Raw genomic sequence first — 20,772 nt, forward strand, 5'->3', positions numbered from 1 at the left:
CCACCTGTCTCCACCGACTGAGAGTTGAGATGGGAGAAAGGAGATACAGATAAAACACATTAGCTCTCCCAGGAATCTATTGGAAGAAAAAAAAAAAGGTTTCAACAAAAACCTGCACCATTGTGATTAACCTTCAGTAGAATCTGGCTTCATATTTATTTTGTTAGCTAAAACCTTCATGTCACCAGCAAAAAGAAGAAAAACAAACAAACAAACAAACAAAAACGTTAAGAACAATGTTTTACTTACAAAGTTGACTTGAAAGTGCTAAAACAGTCAGACGTTCTCCAGAGATACTTAACCTTTACAAAGGTGTTAAATCGCGTCATTCTGCTGCTAAAGTTGACGCATGTGTTTCTGGCACTGCTCCTGATTAAACTCACAATTACGCGCAGCCACAAGTGTAGTTCTCTGAGAGCAGATGGCATGTCTGCCGGTCCACTGCGGTGGTTGAAATGTTATTGAAGTTTGCAGTCACGTAAATCACTGACCAAACAACAAATCCAGTCTCCTGTCAATCAAATCCGCTACGTGCAATGGCACGACTACGCTATGCCTGAAGTGAATACGACAAATGGAAAGATGTGCTAATGGAGATGAGTTTGACTGGGGCAGAACCGGTTAAAGCCGCTCCAGAGGAGAAGCAGCTTTGATAAGAAGGATGCCAACAAGTGAGGCACTGTTGCTGTTGTTGTAATCTGGTATTTTTAAATGTGGAATTATTATCAAGGTTTTTAATAGGTTCCACATGCTTAAAAAAAAAAAAAGATTTCTTTTTGTGTGTGGGACTGTGATGGGTTAAACCTGAAGCAGCATGACAAACGGAAAGTGTCTTAGTCCACTATCCACAGCTCCATACATCTTCATTTTCATAAAAAGACAGAGCAGGAGGGACGGAGAAAATGGGGGGGAAAAAAGCTAAAGTGAACAGAACATCTTTATTCCACACCAAGTTAACAATTTTCCACTTGATTTAAGGAAAGCTGGAATGTCTCTGGGGCCTATTAGAGGGCTCTCTGCTGGGCCAAAACCAGGAGGAGTCAGCACATTCGTTAAAGAAAAGAGAGAGGGAGTGAAAGAAGCAGGGCAGAAAACGAGAAGGAGGGAGGTTGAGAGAGGCGAAGACAGTAAAATAAAAAAGGGACCTCACATGCATTTACAACTCAGGCATTTAGCCAACACTCATTGAGGGCTGTTCACCCAGAGTGGCTGGAACAATAAATGAGCCCAGATTGATACATTATCACATCTACAAGAGTGAAAGGCACAGAAAAATGGGGGTTCATTGTGTCACTGCACCGCAGGCTGTGATCAGAGTCAAATTAGCATCATCTAAATTCATTGAAATGAATCCATGTTTGATGTAGTCGACGTGTCAGAGCAGAGAACGGAAAGAAAAACTGTTGTGCAGTACTGCTGCCAAAAGTGAAACTCAGCTTCGGTTTTACTGCACTTTCAAAGGATATCAAACACTGGGCAGCACGCGGTTTAATTTAGTATTCTTAATGGATTTAGCTGTCAATTAGTAAATGCTCCCTTTAAACTCAGTAAAAATAACGTTGCTACGATAACAAGCTCATTAGAACTTCCACCAGTTCTGAGCACGATGACATCTTAGGGTTGATCCATTGCTGTCCTGTATTTATGAAAGTAGTGGAATATGGAGTGTTGTCAAGAGTAACTAGACAGACAGCAGACGAGCTGAAAGCTGCTTTCAGAGCAACCTGGCCTTCCCTCACATCCCAGCAGAGCCACTGACTGATCACCTCCATGCTTCGCTGCAGTAATGTAGTAAGTCATGAAAAAAAAAGCCCTGACCAAGTACAGAGTGCATATTCAGTACAGTACATGCACATACCTTTTAGTAGGTAAATATTTCTGTGTTAAAAATCTCTTTTTTATTAAGCTCATGCAAAATTCAAATTTTCTGTTAAAAATAAATATTGGATTCAACTTAAAATATATATACCTATTGATTGTCTAATAAATCTATATACTATTATTATTTTTAAGACATGTAAACAGATGAACCTTTATATGATATTCTTTTATGTTATTAAAGAGGGGCAGGGGTGTGTATTTTACAGGCACATAGTGCCATTTTATAACAAAATCAGGTACCTGTGTTACCTTGAGTTGCCATGAAAATGATGCATATATCAAACGTGACATAAAACTAATGTGACTTTACATCAGCCGTATCCTTTAAACGGGTCTCTGTCTCTTTAAAAACCTCCTGCCCCTTCATGACACTTCTCCTTCAGCATGTCACCACAACAATGCTTCTGTATGCTGTCCACTGATGACCTTTACAGCCGTTCCCAAAAATCAAAGTAAGACTACAGATATACGTTTGATGAGGGAATAACTTTAAAACATGATCAAAAAAGTTGATTTTCCATAATACCTAGCCTTTAAGATGTGTCTTCAGAACATTTATATACAAATATAAAAGCTTGATAAATATAAATGTACTTTTTATTGCTTATTGAGCAGAACATTACACCTTCTTGCCATTCTGTTCTTCATAGAGGAACACAAATGTGACAAGCTGGTTAATTAGTCACACTTGCTGCTTGGGTACAGCCTGCAGTCAGCTGCTTACCAGAAACACTTCATCTAGTCACTCAATCATAAAGGCCTGATTGATGAAGTGGATTAAATGGCCAACCGTCTGGACTGGTTTCCGACTTCCTTAACTTTGAAGCTCTGCCTTAGTGACATTTGGCTTCATGATCATTTCTCTGACCAAGGCTCTTCTTCCCTGAGTACTCAGCCTGATTGCGCAGCCAGATCGACGGAGGATTTCCAAACTTCTTACATTTCCAAATAATGGAGACTACAGGGATTTATTGGCACACAGAGCATAATTACGCTTTAAAACAAGTCTCAAATCTCTACAGATAATTGCTTAGATTCATTGTTTTACTTATACTCCAATATAGACTCTGAGACCTTACACAGACGAATTAGTTCTGCATTTAGCAGAAATGGACTCCGACCAAGTGGCAGAAACATCTGAATGATGATCAGTGAAAACAAGATCGAGCGGTACTCGATTTTGAGTGTTATGAGTGTTTTTATTTTTAGTTATTTTTCATGTTTACACAAAACATAAAGCCTAAAACACACCGTTTCACTTTCTCACCACAGACTATTTTGCTTAGATTTATTTTGAAACTCAAATTAGTTTCAGAAAAAGTGAAAACCAACAAAATCTGAAAAGAGTGGAGCACTGAATGCTTTCAGGCTGCACTGTACCTAGAGCAAAATTCAAAGCTTTTTTATTCATTTTTCTCTGCTTGGAGGAAAAGTACAAACTCCTTACTCTAAAAAGCATGTCAGAGATCTCTGTTAAAGACCATTAAATGATTTATATCAATTGCTTAAAATCAAATATAAATTAAACACCCTGAGAGTGGTTACATCAGACACTTGACCTGATGTAATCAATAACTCCTGTTTCCAGCCATCTTAACAGAAAGACAGAACAAAACTTGAATTAAGGGGACCACATGAGAAAAAAACAGAAATTGTAAAGTAAAAGTAAAATCATTGCAGAAGAGAGTTTAGAGAGATCTGGTCGCGATAGAGGATGAGACAAAGCCGGAATGAGGCAGGATGAAAGAGACGGAGGGGGAGAAGGAATGAAGCCGAAGAGCAGACTTAACCCCTGAGCTGCTGCGGTGTCTGCCTGCCCGGCTCAGAGTGCCATCCTCAGCAGTTTTCCCATCTATAATTACTGCCTGCTATCCATCATGCAGCCGCCAGTGGCTCACAGCGAAGCGCTCCGTAAACACACACACAGAAGCACTCAGGCACAAACACACACAGGGGAAAATCACAGAGCTAAGCACTTCAGCTAATAGAATAAATATTAATATCCCTTTTGTTTTCTATACCCTCATTTCCCCACGCACCATTTAAATGAGGCCTGACAGTGTGAAAAAGCATCTGTTTCACACTCAAAGATGAGCAGTGAGAGAAGACAGAAGAGGGAGACAAAGTGAGGTAAAAGCTCAGGAGGGGGAGGAGCAGAGGGGATGTTTGAGGAGGACAGGGGGGATGCTGTGTGTGTGCGTGGGTATGAGAGAGTGTGTGTGAGGGATGGCATGAGCATCTCGAGTTATGTGTAAGTGGCTTTCTGTTACCCATCAGGCCCTCAATATGTCACTCAGACACTACAGTCATGCCATTATGGACCAGCACCCCTGCAGCTGTTGCTGCCAGTGTGTCTGCGTGTATTTGTATGCGTGTGTGTGTGTGTGTGTGTGTGTGCTGGGAGCGTGTTGGTTACCAAACCACTTGTTTACCTAAGCCTCAGTTTAACTTCAGTGGAACCTTATACATGTTACACAATAAACCTGCATGTTCATGTGAAGAGCACAGCTTAAAGGAAGAACTCTGAAGTCACGCGATATCATGCAGTCGGATGTCAAGAAAATATGAAAATATGAATGTGCAACAAACTTCACCTTTTAATTCGACATGACTTGGAAAAAACAACAACAATGTTTGCACCAGTATCACCTGATGAAAACAAAAATTCGAACAAAAATATAAAAATGCATAAAATGTGTATGCAAGAATATTTCTATGAGCTATGGATATTTTTATAACCAGTCTTCTAAACTAGTTCAAATGTTATTTGGCACACCAGGACTCCTTTGTGTCATGTGGTTATCAATAACTCTGGGCAAGAAAGGTCACAAAATTTTGTCAAATAGTCATTATCAAGAACCTGTGACATTTTTGTCAATATAAACAGTTTTTTTTTTTTTACCTTCTCTCCTTCTGGACAGTAGCCTTTGACAAAGTCATCACACACTTCAGCTTTACGAGACACATAAACGTGGCTGTAGGGACAGTCGCTGTTGTTACAGATGCCCTTCAGAAAGTAGGAACACACCGGCATCTGAGGAGATCAGAGATCTGGAGTCAGCAAACTCAAACAGAGACAGGGTGAGAAAAAATACCACAAAATTTAAGATTATTTCATATTGTCTTGCAAAAGTATTTATACTCTTTCAACTTTTTCTTTTGAAACATTTTGTCATGTTACAGCATCTCTGCCAGCTTTGCCTATTTTTTTCTTGAAAACTCGTTTCACCTCATTTAGACTGGACATCACTTTTTAAGTCCTCAAAAGCCCTTTGTAGAGTGCACAAGTATTAAATGTCCTCCCACATGAGCTAAGTATCTCTGCAGCTCCTCCAAAGATACCATTGTCCGTCTGGCTTGTTACGGCCCCTGGCCTCTTGAGGCTGTGCAGGCTCTTTTTGTTATGCAGGTTCAGCTGTGAGAGCACACCTTCCTGATTGGCTGCCTGAGAGCAGCTACTTCATTGGACCAGCAGAGGATTGTCAAACCAATCAGATGTTGATGAGGCCCACCTACTCCCTATAAAAGGCTCCTGAAAACATTCCTCCAGTGGGGCAGCTAGTAGGAAGAGATTTTGTTAAGCTGTCCCCCACTTTTGGTGTCTGTGGCTGCTTTGGGCAATTTTGAAGATTTTGTTTCTGCTTGTTTAGCTAAGCAGTTTGTCTCTGCTCTGGATTGTTTTGACACAAGCTAGAAGCTTGTGTTTGGGAGGCTCGGGGCTCCCTGTGTGTCCTTTCTTTTGGGTTGTTTTGAGTTTACCTTCTTAGATTGACTTGTTTGAACATTTTGTAATTTAATTTGCACTTAACATTCTTGAATTTGTTAGTCCTTTTATTTTGTTTTAATTGGGTTAAATTGTATTGTCTTTTGGTTTTGTGAAACCATTTTTTTTGTAATAAATAATTTTACATTTCACTTTTCTCTGGACACATCTTTATGTTACACGCCCTGAACCCCTAAAACACAGGGCGGGTCATAAAATGGCTGCTTCTCTAATTATTGATCTCCTTGTCAGCTTAGGTGAACATTCGTGTCTTGACATGTTTGCAGTTGTGCTATAATCTCCCCATTTTTGCATGATAGATTTACCAGTGCTCTTATTGATGTCATATTAAAAAGAGTTAAATATAAAAGCTCAGATATTTTTGTTTAAAAACTGAAAACATTTTTAATGCATATTATTTAACACATTGTAATAGTCTATCATAGGAATTTTAAGTAAAGTACAAAAAAATTTTGTGGTTGTTACAGGACACTTTTTGCAGGCCAATGTATTTAAAATCTTTTTAACTAAGGGGCTGGTGGAAAATAAAAATTTCTGACCTAAATGTTTGTCAACTTGGTTGCTGTGATTTGCTAAATAATTTTAATGAAGATGGAAGAGGAACACTGACATGGAGACTGAGAAACCAGAGCCGTCGAGGATGAGATTAAATGACTCTGTAAACATACATGCTGTTCTGAATCCACGCCACTGTCCGGTTCTCTTCAGAGGAATCCCGCGCACCAGCCGATCTGTCACACTGAGCAGCTAAATGACCTTAATTGCAGCTGACAGGAGCAGTGGGAAAGTGGATGTGCAACTTGACAGCATGTGTGTCTGTGTGCAGAGAGATGTCCTGTTTGACATGAAGGGGGGAGCCTGCTCTAAATTTACCACAGAGAGAGTTCAGTAGAGAGAGAGATGGGTGTGAGAGAGGCTCCACCTCTCTGAGATGGGATCTCTTCTGCCTAATTAACTGCTACAGAAATATTTATCCAGGCTGCAGCTCGGCCATCTCTCATGATGTGTTTATGTGCCCTGGATGTGAGCGCAACCCAGGGCCAGGGGTGGCGTTCCTGGCTATCCGGGTGCCAGGGGAGTTGGCCGCCGTGTCTCTGGTTTCCAAGTATTTGTGGTAGCTGGAATGGCGGTGGGCAGGATTTGGGATACAGGCTTGTATATCCACACTAGTGCCTGGATCAAGTTTGGAGAGGTAGAGGATGCATCACCCTAGAGCCCCCCCACCTTACTCCTCTTACCCCTTTAAACGTGTTCGGTCCAACTTAGGGGCTCTGCATGAAATAGGAGCGGGTGTATCCCCTGGAGGGAGGGAACCGGCTTTTGGAGGTGAGGGGGTATTGCAAACAGACAGCTGGGCTCTCAGCATGCACCGACAGCGGGCTGATGACCAGCACAGGTGTGGTGCATTGTGGGACTGTGTGTGAGAGGGGTGAGGCAACAAAGCACCTGTTGTGCTTATATGAAACTTATATGAAGGGAACATTTGTTAGAAATAAAATAGTGTAATATTTACTAATATCTTGTTTATTGTCTAGTAACTCTTTCAAGTTTAATTGATGGCGTTAGGTTCGTTTGACGGGACCATAAAATGATGCAACTGTTCACACACCAATATTCAGATTCAGCACTCCAACTGCTGGTTGGAGGTGTGAAATGTGTGTGATCACAGCTCTGATGTAAAGATTGTTCACCGTATAACAATGTAGTATATAAAAGATATAAAAGTATGTCTACAAGTAAAAACTGTTCTGATAACATGTTGCTCAGACGGACAAAAGGTGTTCTCGGTTCATCCAACATAAGCAGCTCCAGCCCACCACTAGGTCATGTCTTCCTAACTCCACTCCATCCATGGGAACAGGAGCCGTGCCAAGACAACAAATATGATCCACGACGACTTTTTCCAGGAGCTTGTCATCTTATACTGTCACAGCGTTTCAAAGCCTTGCCTTTGCCATGAAAAGCTATAAAACACTAGGTTGTCCAACATGTAGGCTGTGACGCAGGTGTATACATTACCTTCTCTTTGGCAACCTTATGGGAGAATGGGCAGGTGCCATCTGCCTGCTTGCATGTCCCTCTGAGAAATCTGTAAGGAAAAAATAACAACTAAAGAAAAACTAGGATGTAATGAGGCAGAAGGAGCTGTTTTTTTAAAAAATACATATTTTAGCCAAGATGACTCATTACTTTCTTTATCATGAAAAAACTATTACACTTTATTTTTTCTCCAGTAATCTAATGCCAGTCTTTGGTCTAGAAAAAAGCCTGTAGTTGTAATAGTTTGAATCAGAAATGGTCTCAAAGGTCATTTAATAATAAGCTCAAATATCTGCTTTAGACCTCAACACAGGCTAATGACTCCTCAGAGGAGCTAGACCAACATGAAGGAAGCCAATTTTAAAAATTGGGTTTAAACATTAAGTTTGATCATTCATTTACAAATTACATATTCTATTCTTCCACTAAACTTTAACCCAGTTTGTGCGTCAGACATGATATAATTTCCACAAGAGAAGTAAGTCACTAATGTATTTGTCACATGTGTGGCACATAGGAAAACATGTTGCGTGCAATCGTTTACTACACAATATCAGTCACTTAATACGTGGTAAAACTTTGATCAGGTTTTAAACAGGCTTCATTTTATCCCAAAGGTTTTAGATGTGCTACACAAGTAGCTCCTAGATTTGCATATTCAGCAATTTCTCAATCATGAGGCAACAGCAAGTCTGACTATATCAAACATGTTTCCCATGTGAAAAACATTTGCTATATGTGTGTTTCATGATCTCACAGGTGATTTATCATTTCAAATGTCAGATGTGATGAAACACATTCACATTTAGATATTTAACTGGGTGCATCAAGTAAAATAATTAAGGCAAATTATGTCTTAATTATTTAACTCAGTTGAGAAAATTTCACTTCAATTGAGAAAATGTAGACCTTACATTGTGTATTTTATTGTTCAGGGAAGTTCTCCTTCCATTTCTATTAGTCCTTCGATAGTCACCTATTTTTTTTGTTTGTTTGCAGTTGATAAAATAATACAAATACAAATTAAGTGCAAGTATTAAAAGGTAAAGTTGAAATTGGAATCCCTCGTTTGTGTCTGTTTAGTTGTTCTTGTACATGAATGTTACCTTGTGCAGACAGCCACTTTGTCCGGATCATGTATGAAGGGACAACTTGTGCCACGGTTACACTTGCCGAAGCGGTTGTAATACATGCAATACTGCTTTTGTTGCTTTTTCTGACGAGCGTGTCTGATGATGGCGATACTCCGCTGGACTGCACGACTGGAGATGGACAAAGCACAACAATCCACAATAAACATTAGGTCTGAGGTAAGACAGGAAACTTTTCAGCACAGTTTCTGTTTCAGCTCCGGACCATTTGAGTGTTTCTGGGTAAAGATGCTCTCCATATACTAATTTTAAAGGATTACTTCTGGACTCGTAGTCCTGAGCTGATGGCGATGAAAGGCACTTAATACTGTGGGAGAGTGAGGAGGATCAAATGCAAACATGCTGGCTGGATTTAGTTTCATGAAGGTGCTGTCATTTTAAGAGCGCTAGCAGGATGACCCATATTTAACTGTAGATCATTTAAAACTTTGATAAACTTTTTAAAGCTGGCACTGCAAGAGGAATTAAAATGATCCTGCAGTGGTTAGTAAGAGGATATAAGCTGTTACCTGGCTAGATGACGGGCCAGGGCCGGAGACGTGTGCGCACTGGAGGACTTTCCTGAGGAGGAAGGAGGGACAGACATGAATAATTCAAAATCTTATGTTTATGGTTTCACACAAAACACAAAAAAAATCTCACTAATGAGTTCTGGCACTATTAGCAGAAGCACAAGAAATATGCACATCTGTGCTATTGTTACACTTTGCAGAGATTAGAAAGATGAGCACATGATTTTTTTTATTTGCCACACAGTGACAAGATTTAGAGCTGTTTTTCACCTAATTAATATTACTGTATATAGTCTGAAGAGTAAAAACAACAAAGTAAGAACAATTCTTTTCAATACACATATTTTTAAAAAAAATCTTATTTTTTTAAGCAACCAGTTTATCTCAATGTGTGTGGTGCTAGAATTCCATAATGCCAATACATATGTCTTCATTTTAGGAAATATGTATACTGGAAAAATAAAAATATACTTTACGTTCCAAAAAGTGTTTTTTTTTTTTTAACTCCAAATAAAATCTCTAGCTTTTTAGCGGTAATCACAAAAGTAAGTAGTCAAATTTTACCTTTACTAATACCTTTTTACAGTGAGGTTATTTCTGATACGTTTAAGCTTTGTGAAATCTGTTATTTACCTAAAGCATCCAGAAGTCAAAAACTTGCAAAGACAACTGAGCTTTATTTGAAGTTAAAGGAGTTTCAACAAAGGTCTCCTTACCTATGCAACCAGGTTATTTAACCTTTTTTATTGTTTTCCCCAAAACACTTGTTGGCTGACAGCTGAATTACGAAAATTATGTCACAAAGTTCCAGCAAATTTAAAAAAAAAAAAAAAAAAAGCTCAAGACCAAGAGCCAACTCATGACCAGGACCATTTTAAAGACCATTACTATGATTGTAACAATGTCGCTGTAGCAACAAGCTTTTCAAGAAAATCTGAGATTACAGAGTTTTTAAACCTAAAAATGTTGCATTTGAATCCAGCCAGAAGCTTCACAACAAGTTAGAGTAAAAGAAAAGCTACGTCTATAGTTGAAAAAGAAATCCTCCAAAAAGTCTAATTTAAATGAGAGAAGAGTGCGGTCTCCAAACGAGACTGCAGTACAATAACACCAGTTTAACATCATCGATGGAGAAGATGGTGTCAAACCAAACCACTAGAGAACACCATATATATTAGCATGGAGATACTTTTCATTAGACAAATATTTTCGTCTTTTTTAATAAATCTTTTATAATATTCCAGTTTTCTAGGAAACACATTTTGGAGTTTTCAATATCCATCAGTGATAACTAGTGAAATAAAAGCTTTAAATTGATGAATTTCAGTAAGGTTTTCAATTTAATTATTGAAACTTTTCAATTATATTCTAGTTTAACGTGAAATATCATTTCTTTTTAGCAGCAACATGATGCAAGTTGAATGATGTCATGTAGAAATGTCGGTTCAAATAAATTCCTGTAGCATGTTCTACCACAATAAATACTAAAAAAAAATGTTATTTGATTTACTAACAACCCTGAGAATTCAGCATGTGACCAATTAAAGCATGAACAGTCTGTATAAACCTGATCCAGAATTTACAAATTCTCAGTCACCCTGGTGCACATTCATAAACTCCTTCAAATTGAAATATGCTGTGAAATGTTAGCACGATATTACAAGCAAGTACATCCACATGGTGATAAAAGCATGGCTGCATATTTGAATGAGCCCAAAAGAAGTCAAAGGTTTTTATCCATTAGTTATCCCTGTGCAGCTTTCTTATGTTTTAGGTTCAATTTGAAAGATAAGAACTACACTCTATTCACACCAGATGTGACAAAAATGAAGCCTCCAGTGTTTGCGTGTGTGCGCGCCTGTGTGTGTGGACACATGCAATAAGAACCTGAGATATTTATACTGTTGTGGATTGACACATTGGAGCCAAGACAAATCGTGACGTCCCTTTTTGGTCCGAGGACATCATAAATAGCCAGTGGATGAAAAGGTGTGTCAGAGTTGGAGGAGGTTATGAGAGGGTGAGGATGTTAAGGCTGCAGTTTATCTTGATCGTGATGCTAAATTTGGAACTTTCTGGCTCACAATGCTCTCCTCAAGGATCAGTGCCTTGGCGTTGCTCAAAGCAGAGGGCGGAGAGCTTTTCAAGATGTGAAATCACAGCTCCTGCTGGACAGAAACCTGACGCATGTTTCTGGAGGATGCAGAAACAGCGTGTGAAAAAGCATGTTGGGATGCCAGTCACGAATTGAACAGAACACAGCTCTTCAATTTCACCTGAAGGTTTAGTTGCACAGGAATGTGTGAAAGAGAGGCAGGGAAGGGAAGTAGGGAGAGGCCGATCGGGGCTTTAATCTGCACCATCCACTTCTCCAGGCCCTCCCCCTTGCCGCTCTGACAGATGACAACTTTATTATTTCAGATGGCAAATCCAGCCTGCTCCCCTAAGTCTATTAGGAAGTGTGTGGACGGAGCTCCAGGCACAAACATGAATAAACACGGCTGTATCGCCGCAGCATGTACACACACCTACAGTCACGGACCACCAGCAGCAGTCCTCATCAGAGCTGGCTGTAAAACCCAAAGAGGCTGTAATTTTAATACCAACTGAAATGTGTCCACATCGCTGAATGAAAAAAGCTAAAAACCAAACAGAAGCCTGAACAGCAGGTAAGATTTGTGGTCCAATTCACTTATTCTTTTCTCAGGCTGCTCCTGATTGAGAGCCAAACTGTTAAGTTAAAACCGCAGTAGTCGTTAATGTATAAGGTGATGTACTACTTTGTTGGTATCGTTTAAGGTCCTCTTTGTTAACCACAAAGCTTTATAATGATCTATTTCAAATAACTGTTTTCTGGGATGCAGTTTCTAATCAAGGCACAATTTCAAAGAGTTTATAAAACAAGAAGTGGGTGAAGAAATTTTACCATTAGGACTGTTTTTTTTTGTTTTTGTTTTTTTTAACTCTAATTCACATGTTTTCCTTCTGAATCACTATCAGCTTTATTTACCAAGATTTTGCACAGAAGAAATGTGACTGTAGTTTTACTACAGTCACAAGTGACTGTGATCATCAGGGATGATCAACCTAAAGGTAAAAGTCTACACAGTTTGTGTCCAGGATGTGTGGGGTCACTAGAGATGTTATTTCCGGACTCTAGGCCTGTACCAGGACGGACTGAATAATGGCAGTGTCTATTACATCACTTTCTGATGTAAGCAGAGAAGAAAAACTGAATCATCATGAGCTGGAACACCTCATCACAGCTCAGGAAGTTGGTGGAATCCATGCAGCACAGATGTGAAGCAGTTATCAGAAGTAGTAGTGAGTTCAGTGAGTCACAAAAAAAGGCTCCATCTTCAATTAATTTAGAGTTTTGTACAATAAATGTTTGTTTGTAGCAGTTGTTATACATTTTTCTCTCCGTTTCTATGGAATGGTAACACATTTGAGAACTTGTTTCCTCATCTTTTGATTTGGAATAGAGTTTCCATCAAAAGACATGAAAGAATTTTGAGCTTTACCCAGTTCTTTAAACACGCCTCTATTATTTTAGCCACAATTCATGTGTGAGACTCCTGACCACCTGTACCTCTCCGGTCGATTGACGTTTGCAATGCCACTGTGCGGGACAGCTTATTGGCAGACACCCGGTACAGCGAGCCTCGGATCCAGCACATCTCCATCCCCATCCAGCGCCGGCTGGATGGCTGGTGCCTGTCGTGAGGAGATCGTAGGCGGTTCTGAAGGAAAGTCCTGAGAGTAAGGGAGATAAGGTCAGATTTGAAGTGAGGCTTTTATATGATAACAGTGATCAGTTTAGTTTGAGTTAAACTGTTTAAAGTGTTCAGATCTGACTGTTTGAATCAGAATATTATCAGCTCATCCCTCTGTTAATTCCACACCTCTTCCACCCTCCAGTTCTTCCACAATACCTCCCCTATTCACTTTATGTTTCCCATCCTGTAGTCGCCCCCTCCCCTCCCCTTCCTCCCATGTCACAGCACTCTGTTAAATTGCTCCTCTAATGGAAAGGACGGCAGTGTGGAAATGGAGAGAATTGAAAAGAGGAGAGGAGGAAATCAATGAGATAATAGGCAGGGCAGGGGGCCAGAGCAGCGAGGTTGGCCCCTACACTGGAGTGTACAGACCATACACACAGACACACACACTCCTGCTACAATATGTACAATGCACACAATCACAGCTCTCTGCATCCAGGATCCAGTCAGTGGGCTGCTGCATGTGTGCGGCGGTTGGACATGGAGGCTGCTGGGTGGTGGTGGGGTGGTGCAGGGGTTATGGCGATAAATTGCGCTGTCCTGTCACTTCTATTTGGGGTGGATTGGGGCTGGTGTGCAGGGCGCCGCTGGTGGTAATTTGCTGCCGTATTTCAGATGGGCTGGAAATGGGTTTAGAGCGAGAGTTCACGCCTCCCATTACCGAGAAAAGAGAGGGTTACCCCGAACGCACGGCCCGCACAAAACAACCTGCGTGGACGTTTGGCGCGCGCAGGGCTGCTGCACTGTTGCAAATAACGGGAAAAAGTAAATATCAACTCTCAGCTGCGTTCACGTCCATGAAGCACCTGAGCGTGAGCCATAACTCAGCAGCACAGACACTCGGTTTCACTGCTACAAGATCAGTGGCTGCCCTACACGGGGCAAATGCAGCCAGGGGAGCCGTAATGGGGGCTAATGTTGAAGCTCTGACTGCCACCCAGGGAGACTTAAACAAGAACAGGGTGGCCCCCACAACCACAATGGAGGTTAATGGGCATATGACATGAGTAGTTAACACAGACAGCAGTTAACCCTGACACAGGGCTACAGTCTGCGGGGGGCTCTGGGAGGCCTAATGCTCTCTGTGTTAGAATGTTTATCCACTGACTTTGAATGTCAGAGTGACAGAAATACTGAGCTCATTGCAGTTTGTGGTGTATTTATGCGCCATCAGGTTTCAGACCGATCATAGATGATCCCACACACATTCCTGTTTGAATGTTCTCTGACTGAGGCACCTTCTGAAAACAAGAATGTCATGTTGGGACAACTCTCCTCTGCTTCCTTTTCCATCACACAAACAGTTCCCCCTGATCACCAGCTGTTTACTGTTACAGTTCATCGAAACTGCAGTGACTGTGTGAGAGCATATGTTGAAATGGGGAACTCTAGGATGGATGAACAGAAAATGGATGGGGAACGAAGGATGGACAGATGAATGATCAATGGATAGATGAATGGATGGATGTACGGATGTATGTATGTATGTATGTATGTATGTATGGATGGATGGATGGAACTCTAATCTCCTTCCGTCCTGTTTTCAGAGACCTCGTTGGAAAGTGTTGTGGTGCATTCACGATGCATTGCTGCATACATGACGCTGTTGCACTCAGACAGCCAATCATGATCCAGAACGTTTTCAGGTCAGGTTTAGATATGCATAGTCATGGCTGAAAACTGCTGAGGTAGAAATATGCATACTTATAATAGAATATAATAATTCAGTTATACTAATTAATGTAATAGAATCAAGTACGGAATTTGTTCTTTGAACATTCACATAAAATTGATTAGGAAATAAATGACAAAGCATAAAAGGAGAAGTACTTGGAACTCAGAGTTATAGCTTACGTAAAGAGAAAAAATGTCTGTCAAGGCACCCAGCGCAACGGCATAATTTCAAAAGCATGCGCAGTAAATGTTCCCCCAGGGAATAGAAGGACTTTAACACTACACTTCCCACAATTCAGTGCAACAATAAGAGCTCATTAAAGTGCAAATGAGATCAACACTTTCAACAAAACATTTTTTGTTGTTTCAGTACTAATAGAGAACAAATTATAAAAGTATCAACAGTGCATATACCAAATCAGTTTTCTATCTTTTACAAGCTAGAAAATTCAAGTAAAAGGATGAACTTACAAGGTAAAAGGAAATCAGCCTGAATGTTAAGAAAGTTAGGATGTAGTTTTCTGTTTCATTGCATTTGACAACATTACCAGAGAAACATCTGGAATAAAAAGTTGCATTCTAAATTTAATGTGACAAGTAAAAAGTGTCATCAAGTTTTGTTTTAGCTGGGTTTCGTATATGTTTTACAGTGACTGCTCTATAAAACAACACTATATAACTATGCTCCTAATAGAAATAAGGGCGATCAATGGCAGAAAAAAACTGAACAAATACACTGAATGGCCCCCCCAAAAAATTAAAAAGACCCATCAGAAAAAAATTATACTTGGTGGACTGCCTTCAGTTTTGATTGACACAGGTTGAAGCATTTGGTTTGAAAGCTTCTGCAATGTTACAAGATTTACATCCATCCAATGTCGCATTTATTTTTCACCAAGATTATGTATTGATGATAGGCGAGTCTGGCTGCTGTGCAAAGCCTTCTCAAGATCATCAAAGAGATTGTGTTAGGTCTGGACCATAGAGGTCGAGTCGTGAGAAAATGATATCCCAGACTCGCTGAACTACTCTCACACAACATGAGGCCAATGAATCCAAGCATTGTCATGGGAATATGTCTGTGACATTAGGAAATAAATCCATTGATAGAATAAGCAGGTCATTAAGAATATTCAGGTACACTCCTCAGTCTGGGCAGATAATGTTGCTGAACCTATGCCTAACCAACTACAGCTACCCCTGATAAAAGCACTGCCCCTGTAGGAGTGGAGTAGTCAGTAGCCATAATGGGTGCATTACTTCATCTGCCTCTCTTCTTACCCTGATGCACCCATCACTCTGGAAGAGGGTAAACCTAGATTCATCGGATCACATGAACTTCTTTCATCACTCAAGGGTCAAATCTTTATACTTCTTGGCAAATTGTAGCCTTTTTCTCCAGTTAGCTCCATTGGTTACTGTAGTTACATATCTATTCATTCCCAATCCCCCGATTCCCCTATGCATTGAGTATGTGGAGATGATCCTAGACAAAACAGCCCGTTTAACTAGTTCTACTGTTTATCTTTAATATGATTTCACCAAACGCTTGAGTGATTGCAGATCATGATCATTCAGGATTTTATTCCCTACCACATGACTTCCTCAAAGAGAGTGGTTCCTCACTATTCTTCCAGTTTTTAATAATGCACTGCACAGTTCTCAACACAATTATAGTAGTTTCTGGTATCTCCTTAGATGTTTTCTCTGCTTCATGCAGACTATCATATTTTCCTCACCCACAAGATGTCTCTCGAAATGGTTGTTTAAGAAACAAGAAGCAAATTATTGCATCAGCTGTGGTTAAATAACTTGTTTCCAGCTGTAAGATAATTGCTCACACAATAATTATCCAATATCCTATTTGCTTAGTAAAATTTGGGTATCAACTTTTTTTGGCCAGGTTGTGTATTTTGACTGTTGCTCTTAAACCTCTCTTTGTAAAACAGTTGATCCGAAAGTGATCATTCAGACTGTGTCGCCGGGTCAGACCTTACAAAAACGGAGATTGGAAATCGTAAATAAAATTCTGATCAGGGCTTCATATCTGTATTGTTTATTATATCAGTTTATCACATGATTAAACCACAAGTAAAAGTTTGCATTTACTTTTTGTGTAAGGATATACTTCAAACGTCGAAAAATAGAAACAAATCAGCATACATTATCTGTTATTACCTGACAGTGTTTTTTAAGTCTCAGGAATGTTTTTTTAGGCCCGTAGGTGAGGTGTGTAATTGTGCATACCTTGCCACCTTTAGGTGTGATTTAAAAAAAAAAAAAAACTGGAAGATGATGTCTGGAGGTCAAAGCAAAGAACTTAAACTCATCAAAAATGAGCAGTGAAAAATACAGAGGGAAAAAGGAAGAAACGGAGGACAGAAAGAAGGGCAAAAAGAAGCTCCCCTGAGACGAGTGTGTTTGTGTGGGCAGGTGTGTGTGTGAGTGTGCGGTCAGCTCGGACTGCGCGATGCACAGATAAAGGAGAGCGCGATTCAGCACTACGGGTTGATGAATGATCTGACTTTTGTTTTAGTGACAGGGAAGAATTTGGAGGGTCGCGCGACTGCTCAGAATAATGCTGCCCTTGTCTATTTGTCTGCAACCCAAGCATTAGTGAGCTCATATTGGGAAACAGTTACCCTTGAAAGAAAGCACAGCAAAAACAGTCACCTGGATAACTCCGAAGGCAAGGACTGCTGCTCTTCTCCAGGTGCCTAACGGACACCAAGAAAGCAGAGAAAGACTTACCAGGAGTAGAGTGTGGTAAAAGGACCCGCCGGGGGAAAAAACATGGGACTGTAAGCGACAGACAAATGACTAATGTGATAAGTAATGAGTAAATGAGTGAAGTGGGGGATAAAAGAGGATGTACAGGACTGGGAATGCGGGAAAAGGAGGAGAGAAGTGAAGAAGAGGGAGCGCTGCTTCACTTTATTGCCCAGTCTCTTACATCCTGTGCTGATCGATACTGAAGCACTAAAGAAGATGAGCGTTCGGACCAGGAGTGTGTGTGTATGTTTGTGTGTCCACAGATATACAGCATACACAGTCTCAAAGAAACTATACTTATGGAATCACTGCCATGTTGCAAACTTTGACACGAATGCGAGAAATAACATGGAAAATGAGTGATAGAAGATCCTAAAAAGGAGAAAAAAAAAACAGAGATATAATGCAAACAAAACGATGGAGCGTTAAAGACTGCATAAGAGGGGCAAATCAGGGGGGTGTGAGAGCGATGAAGAAAAGCCCGGCTTGTAATTTATCCTCCAGAGTGCATGCTTTACGGCTTTCTTAATTCAACTCCTGATACTATTAATGGAGTTAATGTTGAGATTATATCTATTTTCTGGTGGCGGGGCCTGAAATACTGCAGTTTAGCCCACCCCCTCCACTTTTCTCTCTCAGACTGCCACCCACCAGTAAATCACCCCCCTGGCTCCACCATCTTCTAAAACTGGGTAAGAGCATGGCGTACTGGGTAGAGTGGCTCACTTCTGGAAGTACTTAGGAATTTCAGAGGCTTTCTTCACAGAAGAGTTTGGACTGTTCAATTATTTTCCAAGCATTTTGTAAGACAGCAGTAAGGCATTTAGAAATCCAAATTATGCTCATAAAACCATGACTTCACCCATCTCAGAGAGGACGATACATTTCAAAAAGTTTAATCTTCATCAGCTAAAAAAAAATGTCAGTGTTCATTTCCATTTAATTCCATGTAATAAATTATGTTAGTTTAAATAATAATAGTTCAACAATTGATTCTATTAGCCAGATGAAACAAAGCCACGTGGTGAATTTGACGATGGTTATATTTTATTATATGCATTTTTTGTTCGGTGTACAATTTAGCTTCCCTTAAAAAAAGAGACTTATTTGGCTCTTTATTATTGGTAGGTGCTCACAAAAGAAAAGATGTTCCCGTTTCCTGGCCTCAAAATATAATAATTCCCCCAAAAAACGGCTTAATAGAAAATGAAAAAAGGCTTTCATTCTAATAAGATCATTCCTTAAGAGAGTGCTCCTACATACTTTCATGTAAAAAGAAGAGAAAGAAAGACAGAGACAAAGAAAGGAAAGATATTTGATAGCTGATGTGCTATCGTTCATGCGAGTAAAAAAATCACTTTGATAAGGAGGGTCTGTTCAATTGTTTTCTCTATACAGAACATTGCAGACAGAATAGGCAAACTAAAGGTATAATGCAAAAGTTTTTTAGACTTTTATGCATAATGTTATGCTTAAACTCTATCTTCACTTGTAAACTATGTTCCATCAATGTTCTTAAAGTGCCAACAATGAGATTGCAATTATATTGCAGATGGATGTCAAACTATACATCTAGTTGATTTTAGGCTGCTTTCACACACAAATCAGTTTGGGTCAATAAAACATTACAAGTAGCTTGTTTGGTCTGCTGTTAATTTGCAAGTTAATGGAGTTCCAAAGTGTTATTGTAGAAACCCGTTGCTGCAGAAGTTAAAAGTCTCATTAATTTTTCCCATAGTCAATGTGATTTGGCTTTGAGTTGCCATATATTTCCTGAGAGGTTGATCAGCAGCAGACTAAGATACTTGCCTATCAGCCCAAATGATTCATAACTGCGTCTGAAAACATTTGGTCGACTAATTAAACACAGTGGCATAATATCAATGCAGACATTAAAGATAACTCTGGACCTGCATTTGGCAAGTAAGCTGGCAATACCTTACTTTTAAAATCTGCAACAACAGTGCTGCATTTTACCTGACTTGACTACATCCAAGGTCTGGGGGATGTTGTTGCATGCTGACACTGGAACATAGATGGTGTCTATTGGACTTTTAAATCGGAAAAAGTCCAATTTAAAAGTTGTGGCCAAAGACGCAGTAATGGCAGAGGGGCAAAGCACGGATAGAGGACTCAGTCCAGTAGTCACAGGTTTGAATCCTGGCCTGTTGATCGTTGCCAACTGCCAACAACCCACTTCCATGTCCACTCAGTTAAAAAAAGGCCACCAGAGCCAAGAAAATCCTTTAAAAAATTTTGGCCAAATATGAAAATTGATGTTTTTAAATTGAAACAGCCATTCAGCCGTTGGAGTTGCTTCCTGCTTGTTGTTTATATAACATGTAATGTAACGTTCACAAGAGAAGAGGTTTTTAGACTAATTAGCATTGTTACAGCTCGGCTCAGATAACCGCAACAAAAAACTGGGAGGGCACGACCTTTTAGAGGCATTTATTATTATTATTAATGATGTTTAGGGGTAGTGGGCGGCGGCCCAGAAACCGCTGCACCAATCTTTGAACATGAACCGGCTGGCCCTCACAGGTCTCAGCATCTGCTCCCAGGTCCGGTCAAGTGACACCTCCATATTTGCTCCATTCAAACCCCAAACTGGTTCCCACACAGTGTCAAGCGTCTGACATGCCCCACATTGTCTGGCTCCAGCTGTGCCTCCACTTCTGGAGCGCTCGTTCCATTCATGTCAATGATTGATGTCATGTATAGATGACCTACAAGTCAGCATAGGTGGTGTTCTTCATTCAGTTCAAAAGGAGACAGACCTACAAAACACACTCCATACAAAGAAACCCCCAAATGATTTTCTATAAACTTTGCATTGGAAAGTACAGATAAAATCTCAAGTTTTTTTTTTCCTAACTAAAACCTTTACTGTGAACAGGAGGTTTAAACATACCATAAACATATGTTTGAGAAAAATGACCCTAGAGGAAAAACAACTCTGTATGATTTTTGTTTGGGGGTTGTTCTGTGCTATGCAATAGTTACAGCTTATTAAGACACTGAAAACTATGATGTCCTTAATCGAATCCTTAAAACATCTAGGATTTCTACAGATTGACGGTTGCAGTAAAGAATACCAGTTTCTTTACATGAATGACAAAATCAGATGTAAATCTAATTTAATATTTAACTGACAAAATAAAAAGTCCAGAGTC

General features: G+C 40.0%; 1 protein-coding gene across 1 annotated transcript in view; it reads right to left on the reverse strand.

The window, feature by feature from the left end:
• zc3h3 (zinc finger CCCH-type containing 3) overlaps nt 1-20,772 on the reverse strand; it is a 58,276-nt gene that overhangs the window by 5,871 nt on the left and 31,633 nt on the right. The window contains exons 5-9 of the mRNA XM_014989297.2: nt 12,961-13,124; nt 9,366-9,417; nt 8,812-8,967; nt 7,685-7,754; nt 4,784-4,915 (exon numbers count right to left, since the gene is read on the reverse strand). Of these exons, the coding sequence (XP_014844783.2) occupies nt 4,784-4,915; nt 7,685-7,754; nt 8,812-8,967; nt 9,366-9,417; nt 12,961-13,124 (574 nt within the window). The remainder of the gene's footprint in view (nt 1-4,783; nt 4,916-7,684; nt 7,755-8,811; nt 8,968-9,365; nt 9,418-12,960; nt 13,125-20,772) is intronic.

The sequence above is a fragment of the Poecilia mexicana genome, unplaced genomic scaffold (assembly GCF_051168715.1).
Source record: "Poecilia mexicana isolate PSO_F unplaced genomic scaffold, ASM5116871v1 scaffold_4, whole genome shotgun sequence".
In the NCBI taxonomy this organism is placed as follows: Eukaryota; Metazoa; Chordata; class Actinopteri; order Cyprinodontiformes; family Poeciliidae; genus Poecilia; species Poecilia mexicana.